Source organism: Amborella trichopoda, chromosome 1, assembly GCF_054954075.1.
Source record: "Amborella trichopoda isolate Santa Cruz 75 chromosome 1, AtrichopodaSantaCruz75HAP2 v2.0, whole genome shotgun sequence".
Classification (NCBI taxonomy): Eukaryota; Viridiplantae; Streptophyta; class Magnoliopsida; order Amborellales; family Amborellaceae; genus Amborella; species Amborella trichopoda.
The window spans coordinates 11,679,169-11,704,970 of NC_142336.1; the positions used below are offsets into that span (position 1 = coordinate 11,679,169).

Genomic DNA, 25,802 nt, shown 5'->3' on the forward strand with positions numbered 1-25,802 from the left:
AACTTGAGGTAGTTTGGTATTTTTTGAAATATAGGGCATTTAACGGTTGGCTTTCATTTTACAGTGGAACTCAACTCAGGTTTGACTGTTGCTTTGACCCTCGACCTGCTACTGAATGCGATTGCCATTTTCCATTTGCTTTTGAATAAATCAACAATTAGGCGCTTTTGTTAATATTTATTTAATATAATTACTTCGGATGCGTGCTTTGGAGGGACAAATTCCACTAGGATTTGGTTGCTTCTCTTTGAGGGCATTCTCTCCCCTCTCCTCTCCTCTCTTCCCTGAAACTCAAGCCTGACCAGATCCAACCACCTACTCTTCCTAACCCCACATTGTGCACTTTCTCTCTCATCCAAAGTTTCTTCATTCTCTCTCTACTTATTTCTCTATCATCAAAGAATTTATCGATTCTCTTTACTCTCTACCTCGATTTGTTGTGATTATACTTTCTGCAAACATGGAACCCTTTTAATCGGATTACTTGCCTCAGTTCCTCTCAAATTTAGGGCTTTTTTGGGAGGAATTTGCTATGGTTTCTCCAAATGTGGAGGATTACTGACTGGAAAACTTGGGGTTTTTCCCCACTATCAAGTGATTTTTTCCCACTACAGGAATTTGATGCCTGTTCAGAGTTGTGTTCAGTTGATTGGAGAAAAATTAGGGAAAGGAGGAGATTCTTTTGGGCTTTCCTCTGAGGAAGGCTCTGCAAGATGTCGGCTTCTCTGGCACCTTTCGATCGCCCTAGAAATGGTGTTGCTAATACTGTAGGCTCTGAACCCCTGGTTTTCAGTTGTTTGCTTCAAACTTTGGTGTCTAATTGTTAGATTTCATCTTCTTTTATGGGAAATGCAATGCTCATGAATGCTTATTGGAATATTGTAGTATTCAGTTTGTCCTGGGTTTGTTTCAGTGGGTCGTAGAAACCTCCTTATACAGGGGAACATATTGTTCTTCATCTCTGTGTACTTGGCATTTCTTTTGTGGTACTTGTTGTTGAAGGATTTACTCTCTGTTTTGAATTTTATTAATTTTATTAGAAATTGCTTGTTCTCTAAGAAGTTATCTCAAATGTTGTAGTCCTTGTGTTAGTCTGCAATAATAGACCTGTGATTGGAATATCTGTTTTTTCTACTACTAATACTAACTCCTGAAGTCTTGATTTATTTGCATTGTTGAAACTCTTGCTGGAGTCCTCAATTGCTAATTGATGTTCTTGCTCAAATCCTGAAATGCAATTGATATCGTTTATCAATTCCTGAAATTTCATTAGGTTACATTGTGTTCAACTGTTCATTGCATCTGATGCTATATGAAATGTTATGGTTTAGGAGCTCTCTAGTGACTCAGTCAGCGGTGACACTCATTTCACTCATTTGTGCAGGTTTTCAAGAGTGGACCTCTTTTCATATCATCTAAAGGTCAGTTATTCCTGTTACTATGTTCTCCTGTTTCTTTTGGGCAAAATGTTGTTCATTCACACATGTGTCTGGATGCAAGCTTCCATGTGCGTTTGCAGTTTAGAGTAAACATTTTTTTTGGGAAATTGGCAAATCTTCCATATCTGGGCACACATACGAGTAGTATCGTTTCTAGTGACAGACTATTGTTGGATGACATATAAATTTAAACATGAATGCACACATACATCTGTGTATATCTATGATATGTGTAATTGTGTCACATATAACCTACATACATTGTTCCATACAAACATTCAGACTCAGGAATATTTAGTGTGCAAAAAATGAGATTATTTACATTCTCAAAAAATATTTGTGTGCAAAAATGAGATTATTTTACACTAGGTGCTGGTAGTGTCTACAACCACGCAGGTTTATAAGATTAACAAAAGTGAGAGGATTGAAGGTGCTAAACAAATTGTCTTAACCAACAATGGAAAGAAGGCGGTCTATCTTAACCAACTTGGTAGTTTCTAGAGCCTAAATAGTGTCTTTTTTTTTTCTTGTTTATCCATGAAGACTGTATATTGGAAAAGCAAGTTCCTCATCAAGGCTTGAGAAAATCAAAGATTTTTGTTGCGAAAAACAAGATTGACATGGTCATGAATCTTGATTCAGTAATCAAAACATAAAAATGGCGGATTATGAGGTGTTTTGAGGTTGGAAAAGATGTGGGTGGTTTGGTTGGTAGAGGGTGAGTTAGAGCATGTGGTATGATCATGATTTGTATAGTAGATTCTTAGAGAAAGGTGATGCTATCATGGAAGTGCCCACTACGTCCTTTGAGTTCGAATGTTAGATTGCTTCACTTGGGACTTGTCAGCCACATATGTTCCCAATGGTCTGAGCCTTATATCTCATTTGACAAATTGAGGGAGATTAGGTGAATCATAGATGACTTATGATGTCTAGGAGTTGTTGTAGGAAGTGGGGAGTAGACTTGCTATTATTATGGCATGCTTTTCTGATGTTGTTGCATGCCATGGACTGATTGATTCTGTCTTTACAAGGAATATTTCACCCAATGTTTTAAAAAACGGTCCGAGCGCCTAGGCTCTTGCCTAGGCGGCCTGGACCAGAATACCGCAAGCCCAGACTCATACGGCTGCTGCATGGGTGGATGTACCTGGGCGGGCGCCCAGGGACGTGGCTTTTATTTATTTATTTATTTTTTCACTACCCAAAAGGGAACATGGGGTAATTTTGAGGTTTAAATAGGTTATGGGGGTTATTTTCAACCCCCAAAGGTAAAAGAAAAATTCCATAAACTTTCAATCTCTTAGCTATACCTGTTTTTGAGAATCAAAAGTATTTTTTGTGGTTTGAAGATCCTTCCTAAACCTTTTCACTTATTATGAAATATGAAGAGTTGGAGTGTATTACTAATACATATCCTATTAGACTTTTAAATTTTGTATGATTTGAATTTTGAAATTTTGCACAAATTTTTTCTCAACATGCGATATGTCATATTTTTGTATATAAAAAAATATGTCACAATATTTTTAAATGTAATAAATTCTAAAATTGACACAAATATATGTATATATACTACATATCTATATAACTTGTACACTAGGGCGCCTAAGGTTTTGGGCCCTCGCTTGGGCATTGGGCGCCAGGCCGGCCGCCTAGCGTTTCTTGAAACCTTGATTTCACCTGAACTAATAACCAACGGACCCGGACATATCCGGATTGGAACATTGCCTTATTTCTATGGACTAGGAAGAGAATGCGCCTTGTGTAGAGCGACCTCGGGAGATATCCCTATCCTCCCTTAGTGACCTCCTTGAGGGAATAGGAGCAGATAATGCTGGAAAAACTGTATTGTTGGAAAAAAACAATCTATGACTTCGTCCTCAGCCCTACATAAAATTCAAATATTGGGTGCTAGAAGCCTACATTCCACTATGCTCTAGGTGGTCCACTATGCTCTAGGTGGTCAACTATATGGACCTTATCAATTGGGACCAGCCAATAGGAAAAAGATTGTGAAAGAAGGGCTGCAGAGACAGATGAAATACTAGGGGTATAACCATTCCCCCATTCCCATTTCTTCGGACAAATACAAAACTTAATCTGGAACAACTTGGGGCTGTGGTATGTCCAGACCATCCTATCATGACCCCCTTCTTGGTATAAAATGGCCATAGAATTTTGGTCAAAAGCTTGCAAGTTTAACCAACACATAGATCCATAAGATCCTTCCAAACACGGGCATCTCAACAGCTTAATTCCTAAGCCCGCCAAACTCAAAAACAGCACCCCATACATAGGCCAATGTGGTTGGGTGCAATCTTGACCATGCTTGAAAACCATCATTTAGAGGAAACTCAATACGCCACTAGACCCCCAAAAACGTTGCCCTGCTCCCAACCCTGACCGTAAACCTAATATTCTTCCTAAACATTAAATCATCTAAAGTATTACTATCATGTCTCCCAAAACTGTTAGACTTCTACTTGTTTCTATACATCTTGATGGAGATTGCTTCCCGAAAGCATAATTTGTCACCCAGATGTATGTTCAGAGTGACCCAAAGCTTAAATTGAAGATCTCCTCGATATCTACAACTCACATATTGGGCTTCAAATTATTGTTCAAGCAGGCCAAAAAATTAGTGATAGTTTTTGTTTTTTTCTCAAGTGTATTAGGTTTCCTTGTTTTCATTATTGAGTCTTTATTATTACTATTTTTTTGAGATGATGGTTTCTTTGTTTTCATTTAGTGAGTGTTTTTGGAACACTGCTTTGGAACTCTAATCTAGGTTTCTTTGTTTTCATTATTGAGAGTGTATAGAAGCCAATTCTCATATACTTAGAGTACCACTATTTCAAGACGCAAGACAATACAACTTGAATTCTACATAATACACTTGAAATTCAACTTGCAAAATGAAATTACTGCAAGGTTACTGAGATTAGTGTAAACAAATGACTTCAAAATACACTTAAAAATAGAGGATAAAACTCAACTAGGGTCCCTTGTCCATCAACAAAACAAACTACTCAAGGAGATCAACAAACTACACATGTAGGATGTGCTTTTGAAAATTATGCACCACTCAAAATTACAATACAAAATTATACATCAATAAACTCCATAAAACTCAATAGGACATGATCTCCATCATAACAACGCACATATGCTCATGGGAAGCCGATTAGAGCTTTTGGGTGCCCGGTTTATGACCTTGCGTCTTAGCTATGTGCCATTGGGTGGCATGTGATGGCATAGCTCAAAATTCGGCTAAGTTCATCATCTCAATAGTGGGAAGCTAAGCATTTACTGATATGCACTTACAACATGGAAGGATTTGCATAGATCAAGTAATCTAAGAAAGTGGGAAAATCATGGGAGAAAACGAGGCTCTTAAAACACAAAATTGGTTTGATTGAGTTTACAAATCGAGCCACATAAATTCTGCATAATCTCCTCTTATGAAAACAACAATTTGAGGCATCAAAATGAAGATCTAATTGACTGATTTGGTGAAGAAAATCTCAGAAAAATATCAATAAAAAATGCTCAAAAAATCCTAGGAAAAAACTCATGGAAATGAGATCAATATATGCATGGATGATACCTTCAACTATATAAATCAAGAGGGATTAAGGTAGATTCAAGGGATCAATAATCTAACAACAAAATAATGAAGATAACTTGCTGTAATTGAGAATTTACAGCAAGGGGAATAAACTAGATTACTAGAATCAAAGAAAATAAAATAGATTTTATTCAATTGATGAGGCCTTAAGAATATATCATAGATGGCTTGAATTTGAGCTTTGGGTCACCATTAATGAAGTCATGAAAGAGCTTGAATGGAGCTTTCTCTCACATCATCTTGAAAGCAATTCTCTAGAGAGAGAAAGGAAGAGGAGAAAGCCCTTGGGCATGCCACTCTAGAATGGATGAGAGAGAGAGAGAGGTTGTGAACTCATGTTAAGAATGGAGGTTCAAGGGGGTATTTATAGGCTTGTAACCCTTCAATGCATAGATGCTTCTAGATTGATGAATCTTAGCCCTCCATGTCATCATCCAATGGCTACAAAGAGAGGCTTGATTCTAGCCCACTATCCACTATCATGCTATCAAAATCTGTGGTATGGATTTAAATATGTTTTATCCTTCTTTAATTCACTCCGACTTCCCTTCTTATTAAAATACCCATGCTCTTTACATTTAATAAACTAAAAATCACGTTGGTAGGCATTATCCTTGTGGTAATTTGACAAAATTTAAGTAAAACACAAATCTCAAAAGTTCCTTCTATTTTATAAGAGCATGTGAAGCTAATGAAATCATTCCACATAAGCTAGGTAGTTAATTGCACATTTACCATATACTCTTAGGGTTAGGCTTGTAATTACAAACTCTATGCCCCTTCTAGAAGCCTCTAGATGTGCGGACAAACCCCTTTCTTTTCGCATTAAACATGTACTAAAAATAATTTTTTTAAAATTACAATATTTAATAAAATACCAAAATTCAATACCCCGCACTAGATACGACAATATTCAAAAAGGTCATGGGGGTCCCCTAGGAGGTTGACGTCACCCCCACTTCATCCTCCACGTGGGGTGACGTGGACCCCCTAGGCCTTCATGTGGACACCCCCCTTCCAATTGGGTGTCATTTGTGGTCCCAGGGGACTGTCATTTATTGTAAACAATTTTGGAAAATACATTTTCTTGTTTAAAATTTTTTGAAAAAAATCTCAAAAATCCACAAAAATCATTTTAATGATTTTTCATCAAAATAAATCATTTTAACATTGTTTAAAAATAATTAAAAGGAAAATTAGGATCCTTGGAGTTGAATTATGAAACAGAGTACTTCACTCGGCTAGACCTTCTTTGCATGACCTAATAGACTCATGACCTACAATGCATAATCAGGGGCTCATGAACTTAGCCTATCAAAGTCAAACCAATGAGTGACCATGAATCCCCAAGTATAAGTGGACTTTAGGTGGACCCCCTTGAGGACATGCCCACACAAGGTGTGGGGGTTCCTCTCTTGGCACATGTGCATACCTCTTACTAGTGGATCTCTGAAAGAATTTTTGAAGAGAGAATTTTTTTTTTTTTAAAATACTGGGCCAGGCCAGGCCAACAGACCCGGCCCAGCAGGTCTAATGGGCACTTTACTGGGCCTAACGGGCGGGCCAGGTTCCGTGTATATTTCCCAGTCCTAACAAACCAGGCCCGAGCTAGCTATTTTTTGGGCCGGGCTCTACTGGCTCAGCCCTGTATTGTATCGGGCCATACCAGGCTGAAGGCCAGGCTAGGCCGGGCCAGGCCGGGCCGGGCCTTGCCCATTGGCAGCCCTACTCTTGGTGCCTCCCATGCATATAAATCCTTCTCATGACTCAATGGAACCTCCATAACTCTTGGTCCCCATGTGCCAAGATCCTAGAGTCATGTCGCTCTTTTACTCCCACTGAAGTTAAGAGCTATCGAAAATGTCGGAATTTAAGGCCTTGAAAGAACATAATTCCAACAGATATAGAGTAATGGCAAGACAAGAAATGATAGAATTCAGATTGAATACATCAGAGGGAACTTAGTGGTGGCTCCAATAGGCGATAAGATAAGGGAAAGTAGACTTACGTGGTTTGGCTATTTGTAGCGTTGACCTAGAACAACACCACTTAGAAGGGGTGATTTGGTTCAAGTTGAGGGGTCTAAAAGGGCAAGCAGAAGCCCCAAAAGGACATGGATGGAAACATTGGGAAGAGATTTGATAACCTATGGTTTGACTAAGGGTATGACCCTTAATTGAGCGGAATGACGTAATAGGATTTGTGTAGTCGACCCTAAAAAGTTGGGATAAGGCTCAGCTTATGATGATGATGATGATCATCATCATCATTGATACTCCCCCTAACACATTAACAAGTGGTCAATGATTATAAATTGGAATACATGGGATTCAACTGAATTATTTATTTTCTTGAACACTTTTGTTGTATGATGAATCTCTTACCACTTTCGTGCTCATTCATCATTCTTGCTTGATATTTTACTTAGAAACTTAGAATTTATTTTGTTTATGTATTGCCATTATAATGGAATATGCTAGAGAATTTTGAGTACTGTGGTCATTATTCATCATCATCATTCGAGCCTTATCCCAACTATTTTGGGTCGGTTGTCATTATTAGTTCATGTTTTTGTTTTTTTCCTATTAAGTGTTCCAAGCATCAATATAGTCTTTGTGCTTGTTCTGAAATTTTATGCAGTTTAATGAGCCTTAGCACTGAAGCTTGAAGCAATGAAAATTGTTCTATTGGTCCCAATTTTTGGTGTTAGTGCTATTTCAATGTGAAATATCTGCCAAATCATTATTTTTATCTTATCTGTCTGTGACTTAGTTGTCAATGTGTATTAATATGACAAGTTTTCTCTTGAAATCTTGCAGGGTTAGGTTGGAAGTCATGGAAGAAGCGCTGGTTCATCCTCACACGTACATCTTTGGTTTTCTTCAAAAATGATCCTGTTAGTAGTAAAACTATTCTCCATGTACACCTTTCACTTAAAAATGAAATCTCTTGATACTCTTCGCTTTTGTATTGATTTAGTCAAGTATGAGACTCATGGAAATATGTGCAACTAGATTTAAACTGAAGCCTGCAAAATTTTGATGTATGGATATTTCTGTCAACTTTGTGTTAGTTGAGTTGAGAAAGTTACCAAAAGATTTAAATTCGCACATCTCCGCTCTATGTTTCTGTTATGTGAAACATTTTGTGGATTCTACTTTGCTAGGAACATCTCATCACACACTCAACTTCAATACTGTTATCATTCTGCTTAGTGTTCTCTGGAGGGTGGAAACTAGTGTTCTCTTGAGAGTCAAAACAAGCATTTGTATTCGTTGAGATTACTGTTGCTTTGAATATTGAAATGATTGTCCTCCTTGAAGTCCCTCAAGGTATCAAAACAGACTGTGTACTAGTCCTATTCCTTCCATTCAGCCACATCTATGTAGGATAACTAGCTCTGTTCACACCCCTAAATTGGCCCCTATACTATTTGCAATGTGATCTTACATGTTATGCACTGAAACTGTTAAGAATCATTTTAAATAATTATTTATTTCACATGAAGTTTTTCATGTGGAAATACTATATTGGTTTCTTTACTCTTGATGTCTAGATTTCTCAAATTCAAGCTTCCCTTACTATGGAGATCACTGCTTCAATGGAAGCTGTACATAGTTTGATAAGTGTTTATTCTGTAAATCTCTTTATATAAAATGTTTTATGCCGTATAAAGGGCAATATAGTAACTATGCTAAAACTCATGGACAATAATTTTATACTGCATTCCCCTTTTATTTTAACTATACTAATTTTATGCATTCTTCTGGCATTTAAGTGTGCACAAGAATTTGTATTGCATTACCCTTGCATTTGAACTGTCCTAGTTTCATTTCTATAACTTCATTATCAGCTAGGAAATGCCCAGGTTTAATGATTTATCCGATCACAGGAGTACAAGTCGTTCTTTCTATATATTTGTTGTACTGAAGTTTGATAGTCAAGCATTTTCTGTTGTAGTACTTTTGAATTTCTCATTAGAAAGGATAAACCTCTTCTTTCAAGCTATCTAATTGTTTGAGCTGTTTTGTTATTAAAAACAAATCATTCCTTTCAGGCTTTTAGTAGCTCAGGATATTCTCCTTTTTTGGAAATCAATGTTGACTTGAGATTAGCAATTCATTTGTTTGCTTGTTAGCAGAGTGCACTTCCCCAGAGAGGTGGTGAAGTTAATTTAACTTTAGGTGGGATTGACTTGAATAATTCTGGGAGGTAAGCAATTTGTTGAATATAGCTTTGGAGATATTGATAATTTATTTGATCTGATAGTGAAGTGTTTGCCTTGAAATGTGAACTTTGCAGTGTGGTTGTTAGGGAAGACAAGAAATTATTGACTGTGCTTTTCCCTGATGGACGTGATGGGAGGGCTTTTACCCTTAAGGTACATTGCTGATCATTTTACTTCTTGTTGTTTATTGACTATCAAGAAAAGAAGGACCTCACTGGTTATTGCTAGCTAGCAATCACATGATACTCTCTTCTTGCTTCGTGATTTAAATATTCCATTGTTTTAATCAGGATTTTCTTATTTTCATTTATTGTTTGGATTATTTAGGCAGAATCGTCAGAGGATTTGTTCGAGTGGAAAACAGCTCTGGAACATGCATTGGCACATGCACCTAGTCCAGCCCTTGCAATGGGGCATGATGGAATTTTCCGTACTGATGGATCTGATGAGATTGAAGGATCATATGAACAATGTATATATGATATTTGGATTTTTCATTGCAACTTCACTGGTCCATGGATTCGGAACCACTTTTTAAATGATATTAGGGATCGTTTTGGTTTTCTTTACTTGGTCAAGGTTCTTGTACCCAGTGATATATATTTCTTTGTCAATTCCAGGGAGAGATAATCGCTTGGTGAAGTCCTTGGTCGTTGGCAGGCCAATTTTGCTTGCTTTGGAAGATATTGATGGGGCACCATCATTTTTAGAAAAAGCGCTTTGTTTCCTGGAGAAATTTGGTATGCTTTGCTCCTATTCTCGGTTAAGCTATTTGCCAAAGTTTGAAATTTTTGAACAGTCCTTTACCTAATTTGAGCAATGAGCTTAGGAGTGGGTTGCATGAGATTGGTAATACTTTTTAAATATTTGCAATCTCTTTTCTTTTATCTGCTACCTTGCAACATGCAGATATTAAAAATGCATCTTGAAACATAAAGCTGACATTTATGGCTTGTTAATCATTTGGCATATATTTTTATGGGCTAGAACTTTCTGCTGTTGCTGTCCATTGTGTGTGTGTTGGTGTGCATGAGCAGGCCTTTCATTAGGTGGTACCTTTGGTAGAAAGATGCAAGGATGTAGGGTCCCGCAAGTCCCTAGGAAGTGGCAGAGCCTAAGAAGTTGAAGTTGCAGTTATCAACTTGTATATGGGTCCTCTCTCTCTCTCTCACACACACACGTGATTGGTGGATGAGGGACATGAACCCAAAGCCTTGTGTTTTTGGCTGGAGAGGAGAGCTGTTTACCACAATGAAGTATTTGTGATCGAGTTCCTAGGAGGCACACAAGTCTGGATTTCTTGCATATTGTATCTTGTTATCCTGGTATTCATGGATGGTTTTTTGTCTGACCTACAATCAGCATATTGCTGATTCCCTGTCTTGTTCCCCTTTGCCATTGGAGTTTGAAATCTTTACTATTATTTTTCTGGGGTAATCCTTTGTGAATCCTGTCATGGTCTTTTTTTTTTCATTTTCTCTGTATGTTTGGCTTCATGTCTTTGTAGCTTGCCCCTTTTACAAACCATGCAAGTTCTGATACTTTGAACTGCTGCATAGAAATAAAAAATGGCTCTAACACCAATATGCTTATCCAGGTCTTTATTGTCATAGTAAATTTGATGGCTTTGTTCTGGAATATCATCAGGGTTCCATGCACAGCTTGATTTATGGAATGCTTTTAATACTTGCCAACTGAAAAATGTTGCCTTTGCCACCTATCTGGACCCGTATACCCAATCATCACCTTGTTATTTCTGGTTACTCTCCTCACATCAGGAAACTCCCAATTGCCCCTTATTGCTTTGGAAACTCCATTTCATTTGGTTTGCTAAAATTGCACTTGTCCTTACTCTTTGCACCATACAAAATTCAAGAGTTCCTGTTGTTTGAAGATTCTTCACCGCAGAATTTGCAAGTAATACAGCGATTGAATTGACTATTTTGGTCTCCAATTCCATTGGTTTTACACTTGTTTTGATTCATCTGTACCCATATTATTTAGGCCAGTTATGAATATCGTCTTCATGCTATAATAAAGACCTACAGATATTTCTGTTTTTAATTAGTGAGTTTAACTTGCTCCCAATGGGTTCCGGAGCTCTTGAAGTCATTTTCAGAACATGGAGCTACTAAAATCTAGAATATTTTTCTTTTGTAGGGTCAAAAGTTGAGGGAATTTTGCGGCAGTCTGCAGATGTAGAAGAGGTTGATCGCAGAGTTCAGCAATACGAACAGGGTTAGACTCTTACTTTCTATTGTTCTTTATGGTAGTTGCCATTCAGTTGGGAAAGGCTTTGACGATGATGATGATGTTAGTTGCCATTCAAAACTAGAAATTTATTTATTGTTTGATGGAGTACAATAAGTAGTTATTTTGTCACATTTTCTTTTAGCTTGGATCTTCAATGTGATCATTGCAGCAGGACTTGGTTGGATCAATTAGCAGCATCTAACTTTCATATTTGACTTCCTCAGGGAAGACAGAATTTACTGCAGATGAAGATGCGCATGTTGTTGGGGACTGTGTTAAGGTACTATCCAAATACTGAAGAATATTCTATGTTTCAAGTATGAAGAAATTTGAAGTATTTTGTGGCTACAGCATGTTCTTCGAGAGTTACCATCATCTCCAGTTCCAGCATCTTGCTGCACTGCGCTACTGGAAGCATACAGTAAGTTCAAGATAATTATTCTCACATAAGCTTCTTAACTGAATATCTACATTTAATATGCCTGTAGGGAAGTGAGTTTGTGTTATTGCTATGCCAATTTGTAAATTATGTTCATGTTGATTACTTAAATGATCATATATGTAAGGTACTAGAGGGCTGACTGGGTATATTAATGAGTGACATTCATTTGTTTCGTGATTTTATTATAGCCTTTGTGATTGACTTGTAAAGTATGTATTGTTTCTTATGTTGCTTTATTTCAACACTTCATTAGAGATTGAGGGGAAGGATGCTCGGATCAACGCTATGCGTGCTGCATTATCCGACAGTTTTCCAGAACCAAATCGGCGGCTACTGCAGAGGTATCTTTGTCATTGCAAACATACTCTCCTAGTCTTCAAAAATGATACCTGAGGGTTTTCGTGACATTATCGATATTGATCTAATGTGATACAAATATGTATGGAGTGGTGAACTTTGAGCATCTTCTTTGATTATTAAAGTGTAATTTGGCTCATCATAGATAATAAACGTGGAACTCAAGAGGTACCCTTTCTTTCTTGAGAACCTACCTTAAGTATTAACATGGTCCAGGACTATCTTAGCTCTTTTTGTTTATCCGATTGAAGCTAAAGTCCTTTGTGTAATTTCAAGGAAAGAAAAAAGAAAAAGAAACAAAGGAAGTTGCAATCCTTTGCGGTTGCCAGGTGTTACAGTCCAGTAGCGTTTATTGTTATCAAATATTAGGAGATAAAAATAAAAGTAAGTTAACTATGTTGTTAAGAGTGGTTCAGCGACTGAACTGGTGAGGACACCGTTCTGGTCAGACTGGACTAGTTCATCTGTCGAACTGGTCGGAGAGTAATAAAAGAACAAGGAAAATGAAAAAAATAAAAAATTGAGAAAAATTTTAGGAACAAAAATAAAATTAGAACAAATGGATATGCCATATGTCCATAATTTCATCTCGCATGTTGAACTCCAAAATCCACATTCTAATAACCCTTGAAGTTGTAAGCAGTACCAAAGAAAATTAGGTTGAATGGAATATTGATGGAAAAAAGTCATAATTCATAGCATAAAGTGATAAACATAAAGTAACAACTCACAAGTCGCAACTCCTCATCTCCACATCCCTTTGACCAGACTTTTTTACAATTTACAAACTTACACATGTGACTGATCACATATTCATAAATGCTGAAGCAAAATAAACACAGGTCTTGTGTAATCAGTATTCTTCCTCCTCTTTGTCATCTGCTTCGTCTTCACTTCGACCTCCTTCCTCATGAATTTCTGACTATTGATCTCTAAATCGACATCTTCACCTATAAAGTTACAAAGGAAGTTGTCAATGTTTGAGTGTAATGAATAAAGTGAAAGCAATAAACTAATAAACCAATTAATTAAAACGCTTAAGGCTGAAATACATATTGTAGTCTAAAACTTAAAATTACCTCCTTGTAGTTGTTCCATCTCCATCCAATCTACCAACTGCTCCTCCTTCAAGATCTGGCTTCTTTGTCTTGACATCTTTTACAACATCGATCCTCTCTATTTCGATGGGGTATGGGCATATGGGTCTTTGTATGGTCCTAAATTTCATTACTTAAATTAATATATTTAGAGCCTAAACCCTGGATATGTGTTGAATAATAAGGGAAAAATAAATAATAGGCTAGTACCTCTGCCTCAAGCTTAGGTTGTATTGTAGAGAGGCCTAATTATTGAGCTTGTCATGCTCCAACCTATTTCATGCATCTATGTGGATGTGCAGGAAAATACTTCAATTAAAATTTCACCAACTCTACATCCAAAGAAAATATACAATGAAAACTTAATAAATTAATAAAACATTTAAGAAACCCTGATATTTCTAAGTTCTTAGTGAAACTTCAAAGAAATGCATAAAATCTTGACTTTAAAAATATTTCTGTTGTTTAACATTTTCCATAGTGGCCTTTAAGCCTTAATCTTATACAAAAACTGAAGAAAAAAAATTCAATTTTTAACAAAATTGAAAAAAACAAAATTAATGCAAAAATTTTGAAATTAGAAATTTAGAACTTCTTACTCAATTTCATGTATTAAATAGCAACATTTTTCATATTTCAGCAATTTCCATACGACCATAATGGCATTTAATCATTATGGAACACAAAAATGCATAAAATTTTTTCATTTAAAAATAAGCCAAAAATATAAAAACAGAAAAACAAAAATTTAACCTCTAATAAGCAGTATATTTACCGTAGTTTCATTTAAGTGTGAAATTCTTAAAAAACAGATAAAAAAACACATGAAAATAAAAACCGAAAAAAAACCTAATATTTTTAATGCATTCTAAAAGGCAAAAAATACATCACTAAACTCAATAAAGAAGAAAAAACCATTACATAGAACTCAAGAAACAATTTAATGCATCAATTTGGAAAAAAAAAAGAAAAATCATTTCTAGCAAGAACCCTAAAAATCCAGTTGTTTTTTGTATTTTTCTAAAGACAAAAAAAGTGAATATTGCAATAGACTTACTTGGGATTCTAATATGGCTTGAATCCTCCCCTAGAATTGTTGGGAAATAAGCCAAGATTTGGGGTGTGCACACGCACACATGAACATGTGTTCCCATACCAGATAGAGGGATAGCTCAAAATCGCTGAAGGTTCTGTCTGTCTGTGTCTCTCTCTTTTTCTCCATAAAAGGTAGTTTTTCAAACCCTAAAACCCATACATTATAGGTAGAAGACCAAGGTGCCCATCTCAAATGTAAAATGGCTGAAGAAACCACCCAAAAAGTTTGAAAAGGTCCCCAAAAAGGAATGTAAAAGGGGAAGAGAACCTTTATTGTCTTTGACTCATTGGGACTGTCTCGTTCAATAATGAACCAGTGGCCTGGCCATTTCACCGATTCGTGGTGCATTTGATGGCCATTATGGTCTAGGGGGTCAAACCGGCCTGGAATAGCTACCATTCCACCAGTTTCTGGTATGGACCACTATGTCCTATCTGGTTTAATGAGCACCAGTTATTAATAGACATCTGCTATTTATAGTATCTGCATGGTAAATGTTTGCTCATCCAGTTCCCTACAAGTTCAAAGGAAAGTACTTAATGTCTCCTTAAGGTCAGATATTTTTGCTTTTATTTCCATGGTGTTGTTTCTATGTCTTGTTTCTTTTGGTTCATTTCTCAACATTTCTTGTGTGCCTGGATTCAGCCCCATGTCTTTAACATATTTCCATTTCAATCCTGTGAAGGTAATTATGGTGCTCACTATTTCTCAGATTAGTTTGGGATGGAATGGTTTTAGTTGTAGGTGTACTTGTAAGTGTAATGGAATGGGCGAAGGTGGTGTATTGTGGACTTGTACCATTGTTCACCACTTTTCTTTAGTGGTTAATGGGGCCTATATATCAGGGTAGAGAAGTTTTCCCCCAAAAAGTTCTCTTTTAGATCTTTTATCGTTTAATCTTGTGTAGACACTTTAGAGGATTTGAAATGATTTGCTTTCCATGTTTTTTTATGCTTTTCCCATGTCACTTTGTTCCAGTGACCTTCTTTTGATTGAACCCATATTTCATACATACATGTATGAAAATTTGAAACTACAATTTTATAGGAATAGTGATTGTGGAGACAAATAACTTGGTGATGCGAAACTTTTTCAGTTAGAAACGTGTTCGTTGAATGAGATCATCCAGAATGATATCTGTTTTACTTTATTTTATGGATTTCTGTTGTACGGCAGTGGTTCATTGATTGGACTGCTAAAGTTTTCTGTCTTATTGGCTGGTTTAATTGAAAATAAATTGAGTCAGGTGGTCACTCCATTTTGATGTTCCTTCAATGGAATTTAATGGGTTGCATGACCTAATTGGCTTCTTTCTGATAACTTCTCTTCATTCCTTTCATTTGGTGCAGGGGTAATGTATTTGTGATTTTTTGTTTGGCTTTTTCGAATGCTATATTATTGGTTTGTCTACTGTTCTGAGAGTAGATTGATGTACACATTAAACTGCTTCCAAATATGGAGCTGTCAAATGCTCATGGCAATGCGGACATCACGACAAACTCATATTTTGGATTCCCACTCCATCCATATATTTGATTGAACCCATGTCACTTTTTGCCAGTTACCTTCTTTTGATTGAACCCATGTTTCATACATACATGTATGAAAATTTGAAACTATAATTTTATAGGAATAGTGATTGTGGAGACAAATAACTTGGCGACGTGGAACTTTTTCAGTTAGAACCGTGTCTGTTGAATGAGATCACCCAAAATAATATCTGTTTTACTTTATTTTCTGGATTTCTGTTGTATGGCAGTGGTTCATTGATTGGCTGCTAAATTTTGCTGTCTTATCGGCTAGTTTAGTTGAAAATAAATTGAGTCAGGTGGTCACTCCATTTTGATATTCCTTCAATGGAATTTAATGGGTTGCATGACCTAATTGGCTTCTTTCTGATAACTTCTCTTCATTCCTTTTCATTTGGTGCAGGGGTAATATATTTGTGATTTTTTGTTTGGCTTTTTCGAGTGTTTTATTATTGGTTTGTCTACAGTTCTGAGAGTAGATTGATGTACACATTAAACAGCTTCCAAATATGGAGCTGTCAAATGCTCATGGAAATGCGGACATCATGACAAATTCATGTTTTGGATTCCCACTCCATCCATATATTTGATTATCGCTGATGTTGTGTTTTTCCATCTAAATTTTATAATGCATTATTAATGACTGACTTACCTCTAATTCGCTACCATAGTTGTTGGAGGCGGTAGCAGGATTGGTTGGGGGAACGCTGAACTGCCACAGGGTGGAAGCTCCCCGGGGTTAGGATCAACATTCATACATTCAACAAGTTAAAGAGTTAGATCATAGGATACCTGGGAGAGAGATACCATGTCACTTGGATCGAGGTTTTGACGTGGAGGGATCTAAGCTCCACTATACATAAAACGAGATCAATTAACAATACATGACAAAATAAGGATCGAGCCAGTGCCCATTTGATCCATTATCATATTCCTTAGTTTTGTCTCTCCCTTGAGCTTATATTTGTTGCAAAAATTTAAAAATGGTTGTCATTTTAAAATGATCCTCTTCTGGTCAAATAATCAATTATTATTCTAGTGTTAAAATTTTAACCTGCCAAAAAAATGATATGACCATATATTCATCTATGTTGTCATGCACTCTTGCCAATCTATTCATCCTATCAGGCGCAAATCCTTTTTCCCCTATATTTCTCATACATTTGTTTTTTTTGTTCTTTTTTGAGCTCAGGGTTCTCAAAATGATGCATACTGTTGCTTCTCACACATCTGAGAATCGGATGACTGCATCTGCTGTGGCTGCGTGCATGGCGCCCTTGTTGTTACGACCGCTTTTGGCTGGTGAGTGTGAGCTAGAGGAAGAATTTACTATGACCGGCGACAGTTCTGCACAACTTCTGGCTGCGGCAAATGCTGCTAACAATGCCCAGGCAATCATAACAACTCTTCTGGAGGAGTATGACAGCATATTTGATGTAAGGTTCTTAACTATGTGTGCTCATTATCTTAAGTGGGTTATTACTTTCCTAATTTTGTCTGTTGATCGAAGTCTTTGAGTTTGGATCTGATTGCAGCCCTCGTTTTACTAGATTAGTGCTGTATTATTCCTTTTGATAAGTGAGATCATAATTATAATGCAGCTGCTTATGAAAATGATATGATTACACATATTTCTTATACTTAGGGTTTATTAAATACTATTTTCCACGATTTATTTATTGTTTGATTCTAATATGACAGTTTGCAATTAGTCTTTTTAGTCATTTTTTTTTTTTGGTAATGGTCCAAGGCGTTTACAATTTTCTGGATCAGTGTATAATCAAGTAATCATCTAGTGCCTCTGTCCCATCGTTGCTCTTATAAAGAAATATATGCTAATGTGTTTTGGATAATGTGCTTCTCCTCTGACATTTTTTTCTTCTTTAATAGGATGAAGAATGTCGTAAGGGTTCTCCTTCCTCCAATTTTCATATGCAAGAGAGTGGTAGTGAGGAATCTACTGATGATGAAGATCTAGGAATGCGGGTCCATGGCTACCATGATGCACAAGATGTTGTTGACCCTGATAACCAAGACAATCTCGAGCGGGTACTTGCAAGCAGATTGAGTGAAAGTAGCGGTAATGCTGCGACTGACCTTTACTCTTGCAAGGTTGGTTTGCACTTCTCCGTCGGTACTGTTTGAATTGGTGCAGCAATTTCCATTTACTATGATTTTGTTGTCTTTTAGGTTGTAAAAGTGCATTATTTTGTAATCAACATAATACGCTTGCATAAGTGCGGCTGTAATATCACATATATTTAGGTGATATGATATGTCAATTCTGTATTCAATTTTGGTCACTTGAAAATAAATAAATATCTATCATCCTAACTGATTTTTATGATATTCTGTCACAAAAAAACTTGGCCTGGGTACTGGCCTCCTACAGCTTTTGTTATTCCCACTCCCATGTATGGGGTGGTAATAGAAAAAACATGGGTAAGAATGGTGGTTCGTCCGATTAAATTGTGTCATAGTAATTTGAAAAATATCTAGAAACATGATTGCCTTCTCTTTTCACTTAGTAAATATGAATGAAAAGACCCATGATCATTGAAATAGTGAAATACACAAAAATGGACAGAGCAAAGTAGGATTACCGTAAACATCTGGTTGAACAATGAGAGATGCCTCTGCTGTATTATCAATTTTTATTTAGAAGTATGTTTTCGAGTCCTGCAAACTGACAACACACCTTGTTCTCTAGCCTGTGTACTTTTATGCCATTTGAAATGCGTTTTGTTTGTACTTGAAATTCATGTGATGATAGGCAAATGTGCCTGTTCCTTTGATTCTAGGATGATGGAGTTCTTACCTCAAACCCTAGGCTTTGGGTTCTTCCATGCTGAATGTGGTGAATATTATGGCTTCACATTGCTATTACGGAAACCTCATGGTTCACATTGCTATTAAGGTAAACTCCTATGATGGAACATGTGATGATCAGCACAGTGACCGAGAATCTCCACATTCTTAGAAACTTTGTCCCTAAGTTGACGTAGGAGAATGCTCACATTCTTGGAAACTCAATCAGTACCAAAGTTGACTAAGGAGAATCCTCACATTCTTGGAAACTCATTTTGTGCCAAAACTGACTAAGGTCCTTTGTGTAGTATCCTACTATATTTAGACTCCATAATAGCTGTAACCTATGTGTATGCTGACCTGGACGTATGTGTATGTATAGAGAATATTGCCCCATGATTTAAGCAATGAGATATACATCCATATTTTTGCTCAATCGTTGCGCTTGGATTTTCTTTTCCTCACTTTTTCCTCAAACTTAACATTTTATTAGAGCATGGCTTGAAACCCTAGGATGCCCTTTGATTTCAGCAACCCTAGAATCTAGATTTTCCATTCTTATTGGGCTTGAAGTTGTGATGTATCAGCAGTCCCATATTTTTCAGCGGGATCATCTCGTTATTTTTCCAACAAGTAAGTTCATCAAATAATCTCTTTCTTTCCAGCAAAAAAAGGAAATCATAGACCTATTCTATCTCTCTATTTTTGTTTTTATTTTTATTTTTTTATTTTCTTTATTTTTTTTTAAATTTTTTAGCACATGCCAAAATCACATCAAATGTTTTCCATATCCTTCTTGCCCAAACAAACCAAAAAAAAGGGGTGTTTTTTAAAGCTTTAACAACTAGGAAGTCAGTTCCTCAGGGAAAGAGTTAGGGTTTCTAGTTAAGAGAGGGAGGAAAAAGTCAGAGATCAAGTACAATATTTCCTTGAGAAGCAATCAATCTAAGCACCCCAGAATTCATGATCACTACAGTTTGGTTCCTTAAAATAATACCAATATGCCAAAATGTTTATAGGAAGCCAAAGAACATGGGGTTACATCATAGGGAAGGTGAAAGTGCCCCCCATAAATGATACACCTCATAGTTAATAGGGAAGTAAGAATTTGATTTTAATGGCGTGGTTTCTTCATTCCATTCAGCCAAGTATTAGCAAGGCATTGTCGACCCTAGAGCTACAAATGATGTATGAGAGGTAGTAATCAAAACATACTCGCAACAAGATGATCTAGCCAGTATTTACCAGTTGCATTCCTAAATAGCAAATTTGCAACATGGGGAGATGATTGTGGAAGATTATTTTGGGATACTAAGGAAAAATTTGGAAGAAATAGACCACTATCAAAACCTATTAATCCCACTGTTGATAACATTAGAAAGAGGACCGAGCAATGAAGGATTTTTGAGTTCTTAGCAGGCCAACATTGTGAGTTTGAAATTTAGAGAGTACAGGTTCTAGAGAAGGACAAATTGCCCCCTGTCGAATTAGTCTATAATATGTGATGGAAGACGCCAATATAAAGGCCATTGCAGAGGGACAAAGTCAAGCATCCACCTTAAATGATCATTCCTTGCCGCAAGTTTCAAGCAAGGTAAAAGTGGTGTGAAAGGACTATATCGTGGCCCACTTTCTTTTCCAAAAAATGGAGAATCTAAAATGCTCCTATTGTGGGAAGAGGAGACATGCCTGAGAGCATTGTTGGGACTCACATCCACACTTGAGATTGAAGCAAAGTAAAGCAAATGCCAATGTATTATAGACTTTTTTTTTTAAAAGATTTTGGCCGGGGAAGGGGGAAGGGGGGGGTTGGGGGCAGGGGGTCGGGTCAGTGGGAGACTTGAGCCACATAGTCCCAAAGTATCAAAATCAAGAGATTGGGCCATCAAAAATTTAGAGCACTAGTTGGCTACTTTTAAGACCTCACTCAAGTTTAAGACACCAGTAGACTAGCTAGGTACATATGCATTGCAAACCATGTCTCCTCATTACCACCTCTTCTGCATCTTGGATCATTGATTAGGGGCTACTGATCATATGACCGGTAAGAGTGTTGATTTTTGTCCTTTTTTCCCATTTCTTATGGATAACTTTCTAATTTATCCATGATCAATGCCTCTGGGACCGGTAAGAAAGTTGGTTTTTTGCCTTTTTCTATCATTTCTAGTGAGGTTAAACTTGCTGATGGATCCATGACCAATGCTTATGGGAGCTGACCATATAAGATTTTGTTGTCCTTGTCCGTACCCTCTAAGATTCATGTGGCTTCTTTTCCTTCCGATCTTCTATCTGTTAGCAGCTTGACAAAATAGCTAAACTGTAGTGTGACATCCTATCCCTCACATTGTGTTTTTCATGACCTAAAATGGGGAAGACGATTGGTGGCAGTTGAAGACAATGGGTTATACCTGTTCAAAACGGCATACACTTCTGTTGTTCTCAATTCTGAATCTAATTGTCAAGAGAAAGTACTCCTGTGGCACATCTGCTTATGCCATGTCTCTAGAATCCTTAAAAAACTAATATCTCCAATAAAGTTTGTTTCTTTGAGGGTTCGTTTGGCAATTAGAAATTTGGTTTCCTCACATGAAATTGCCTAAATATTGGAAATACTACAGTGAAAGGATGACCACATTTTTCAAAAATGAGAAATTTAAACTTCCACCACACAAGAGAGTAAATTGTTCAAAAAATTGGAAATACGGATTTCCCATTTTTGGACTTTTTTGTCATTTTGGAAAATATATACAAGGGGTTTTTTTTTTTTTTGTGGAAATTAGATTGAGATGAAATTTGAAGGGTTTGTGCACCTACTTGGGTAGTTTTTATAAAAATATCAAAAAATAATTTATGTAATAAAATGGCTAAACTATCCCTTGAAATTTCAAGGGCTAATATGTCATTTTGTTTTTTAAAAATTTTATTTAATATTTTTATCAGTGCGAGGGATTTAAATTTGTAGATGTCCAAATTTTCATGTCCATCCAAGATATACCCAAAACTAAAAAAGGAAAATTGAAGTACCATTCAATCCATATCTGACGGTTTCGATTGACAGTATTTTAGGTAACCTATAACATCCAATCCAGATCTGACGGTTTCGACTGATAGTATTTTAGGTAATCTATACCATCCAATCCTTGATCTGACAGTTGCGATCGATAGTGTTTTAGGTAATCTATAATGTGGAGTTTTAGGCTTCAGTCATTCTGGTTTTTTTAAAAAATGTTTACATTTTTTACAAGTTTGTGAGGGGGAGAATCATGGACTCCTAAAAATTTAGCCCAATCCAATGCATAGATAATAAAAAATTGAAATAATAAGGTATGCTCTTAAACATCTGTGAGGATATTTTAATCATTATATTTTTGCCAAATTATTTTTCTATATTTTTTTTACGCGATTAGGAGTAAAAAATATAGAAGCCACAAAGATGTTAGCGCAATTTGATGTATAGAAAAAAATATAATAAATTGAAATCCTTGGACTTGCTCTCACCGCTTCCAAATTTTTTTATTTTTATGTGATATAGTGTGTCAAATTCACTAGATCTACCATGGATGAGCTATGATTTCGAAATCTCATTCTTAAACTTTTCCATATCATTAACAAAAACGTTAATAAATGGTTGAAATTGGCTTATTTTCAGATCTTATTTATGAAAATTGGCTAATTTTCAGATCTCCTAATTTATGAAATTTCAGCTTAAACCAAACATGGTTTTCCAAAATCTCCGTAATTCTGGACCGGTTAACCAAACACGGTATTTTCCATTACCAGGTACTCAATTGTTCCCCTTTTAGACATTAGTATTGGAAATCTCCAATTCTAATTCCAGGTACTAGTTCCCAATCACCTTCTAAATTTTTCTCAATTACAATATGAGACTTGTCATTTGCTTAAATATTACAAAACCTACTTTCCTTGTAGTGAAAATAAAAGTTCTAAATCATTCCACCTTGTTTGGGGGCTTACTCCAATATTTTTATATAAGTATATTGTTATTTTATCGTATTCATCGATGACTATTCTTATAATACTTGGATCTATCTTTTGTAAAGTAGAGATTAAGTACCCTCAAGAGTTCAAACATTTCATAAAATGGTCAGACCAAGTTTGAGACTGATGTCAAATTTTCCCGTTCTTATAATGCACGAGAGTATCTACACTGCAGATTGAAGAATTATTTTCTTCAACGCAGTATTGAAACTCCAACATTGTGTTCTTATAAAAAAAATGCTTTGGCAGAATGGAAGAATAGAAGTTGTAAGAGCCATCATCATCGGAAGGGAGGTTCTTAAGAAATATTGAGATGAAGCCATTCTTTTTGTTGCTTATATGCTCAATAGGATGCCTACACCTGTTCTCCATGATGCTTACCCTTTAAAACCTCTCCACCATGCACTTCGTATGTTTTCTCTTCCACCAAAATCCTTTGGTTGTCTGGTTTGTGCAATACCCTGGGACTTTCCATAAATAAAGTAAGATCCCAATCTACCAGATGTGTGTTCCTGGGACTCAAGACCCCAATCTACTAGAAGCATACAAATGGTACTATCCAATGAGTAAGAGTATGTATGTCTCAAAATATGTTAGCTTCTTTGAGAACATGCCTAATTTTTCTTCCTTGAGAGATTCAATATCCCCTGTTCCACCCGACAGTTCTATTCCTCTTCTAGTGATTACAGATGGTTCCAGTAATCCAACCAAGGAACATGTGGAATCTATTGAGAAGCAATTGAAGGTGCATATTTGGGAAAAGACCAAGGGAAAATCTGATGCAAATGAGCAACCCCAACTGATGGACTTGATAAGTACCCCTTCTCGTCCTAGTCTTGTGCCTCTTCAACATGCTATTCCTATTTCTGTAGAAAAAGAGAAAAGGACTTTTATTCCTCATCCAATTTGAAGATTGTTCACTATGCTTCACTTTCACCCTCTTCTCGTGCATGTGTTTGCTCTATTCCTTCTGTTCCTATTTCCACTAAAGTTGTTGGTGAACTAGCTTATCTACCATGAAAACAGGCAATGATTATCTTAGAGAAGTAGTGAACTCGAGATATAATTGATCAGCCAAAAGGATAACATGTGGCATTATGCAGGTGGGTGCACACCCAGAAGCACGAACTAGATGGTTTGATGGATACGAGTCTCGTCTGGTGGCTAAAGGTTTTACATTGTTATATGGGTTCATTACAAGGAGACTTTGGTTCTGTAGCAAAACTTAAATCAATGTGGTACTTTTATCTATGGCAGCTAACATAAAGTGGCCACTCCACCAATTAGATGTGAAGAATGCCTTTCACCATGGAGATCTGCAAGAGGGGTGTATGACATTACCACTGGGGATTTGTCCTTGGAGGAGAAATGGAAGAAAGCTATAAATAGATTGAAACAGTCACCTTTATCTTGGTTCAAAAACTCATTATGGAAATGTGCTAGATTGAGTTTCAGAGGGCCGTTTCTGATGACTCCGTATTTGTTAAAAGAGATTTTGTTCTACATGATAGTAATAGTGTACGTGGATGCTATTGTCTCACATGAAATAATAATTACAAAACTAAAAAGTTAGGGATTTATTGTGGAGTGTTTTTGACATCAAAGGATCTTGGTCCATTGAAATACCTTCTTGGAATAGAGGAGGGAGGCAAGATCTAAGAAGGAATTTTTCTGTCTCAAAAGAAGTATACTCTTGATCTCCTGAATGACACAGAAATGCTTGGAGCCAAGACGGCTGAATCTCTCTTACAGGTTAATCACAAATTGTTTGATCAACAGTGAGAGCCTCTGAGTAACCCGGTTGCAATAAGAGATTGGTTGGTAGACTTATCTATTTGTTTGTCATGGTGAGATGCAGATATGCCCTAAGCGTGGCAAGTCAGTTTATGCACACACCATGCTCCCATCACTTAGAGATTGTTTATTGTATTTTATGATATCTAAAACCAACTCTCTGGAAACGACTACTTTAAACCAGTCACAGTTACCTTGATATAAAATGTTTTTGTGATACAGTTCTGGCGGACTGCTCTCTTGAACGACTATCTATCAGTGGGTACTTCATGACAAGCGTGGTAATTTAGTCACCTGAGTGAAACAGAGTCTTGTAGCCCGCTCTTTAGTAGGAGCCGAGATCGAGCAATGGAAAGTGCTACATATGAAATAATTTGACTTTGTTCTCTTCTTTAAGAGATGGTTTTAATGCGTCAATTCCTATTCCTTTACATTGTGATAATAAAGCAGCAATCTTCATTGTTTCAAACTGAATATTTCATGTAAGAACCAAGAATATTGAGGTTGACTATCACTTCACAAGAGAAAACGTTGCTTCGAAAGTAATATGTACTCGATGTGTTTCCTCTGATAATCAATCCGCATACATACTTACCAAGGCTTCTAATTGAGTTTGACTAAGGACACATTTTTTGAGAATGTTTCGACTAAAGCCACGTTGGGCAAGCTAGGCATCTCTATGATATCTATGCTCAGCTTGAGGGGGAGCATATGACTATTGTGGCTCCACACTGCTACTAAAAAAACCTCATGGCCCATGCTCTAATTAAGGAAACCTCCTATAATAGAGCATGTGATGATAAGGCACATTGACCAAGAATCCTCACCTATGCTGCATGGATTTGGGTACACATGTTGGTCTAGGACACAGGTACGGGGTGTCGGATTCTTTGAGCCCCACAAAGTAGGTTTCAGCGACATAACTATATCTGTGTGTGTGTGTGTAAACTATCATGATAGACACAAATACTAGCAAATTTTTTTATAATATTCCATTCACGATATCATAGAAGACAAGTGTCAATACAAAACATGACACCACAATTCTAAGTGTAAAAAAAAAAAAATTCTGCTTCAACACCAATTAGAACCCATATGGATTTCCAAATTTTACATGACTAAATTGTAC

The 25,802-nt window shown here is 36.5% G+C and overlaps 1 protein-coding gene across 4 annotated transcripts in view; it reads left to right on the top strand.

Moving 5' to 3' along the window:
• The first annotated feature begins 205 nt into the window (after positions 1-205).
• The window catches only part of LOC18444601 (rho GTPase-activating protein 7), a 32,510-nt gene continuing 6,913 nt past the window's right edge, over positions 206-25,802 (top strand). For 2 of the 4 annotated variants that reach the window (XM_088861157.1, XM_020673779.2), the window contains exons 1-13: positions 206-767; positions 1,385-1,421; positions 7,890-7,966; positions 9,209-9,282; positions 9,373-9,451; positions 9,626-9,770; positions 9,919-10,038; positions 11,459-11,536; positions 11,776-11,831; positions 11,903-11,972; positions 12,247-12,334; positions 17,265-17,508; positions 17,963-18,184. In XM_088861157.1, coding sequence (XP_088717283.1) covers positions 714-767; positions 1,385-1,421; positions 7,890-7,966; positions 9,209-9,282; positions 9,373-9,451; positions 9,626-9,770; positions 9,919-10,038; positions 11,459-11,536; positions 11,776-11,831; positions 11,903-11,972; positions 12,247-12,334; positions 17,265-17,508; positions 17,963-18,184 — 1,344 coding nt within the window. In that variant the 5' untranslated portion in view covers positions 206-713. The remainder of the gene's footprint in view (positions 768-1,384; positions 1,422-7,889; positions 7,967-9,208; positions 9,283-9,372; positions 9,452-9,625; positions 9,771-9,918; positions 10,039-11,458; positions 11,537-11,775; positions 11,832-11,902; positions 11,973-12,246; positions 12,335-17,264; positions 17,509-17,962; positions 18,185-25,802) is intronic. The other 2 variants (XM_088861161.1, XM_006854767.4) reach the window with 1 other exon arrangement.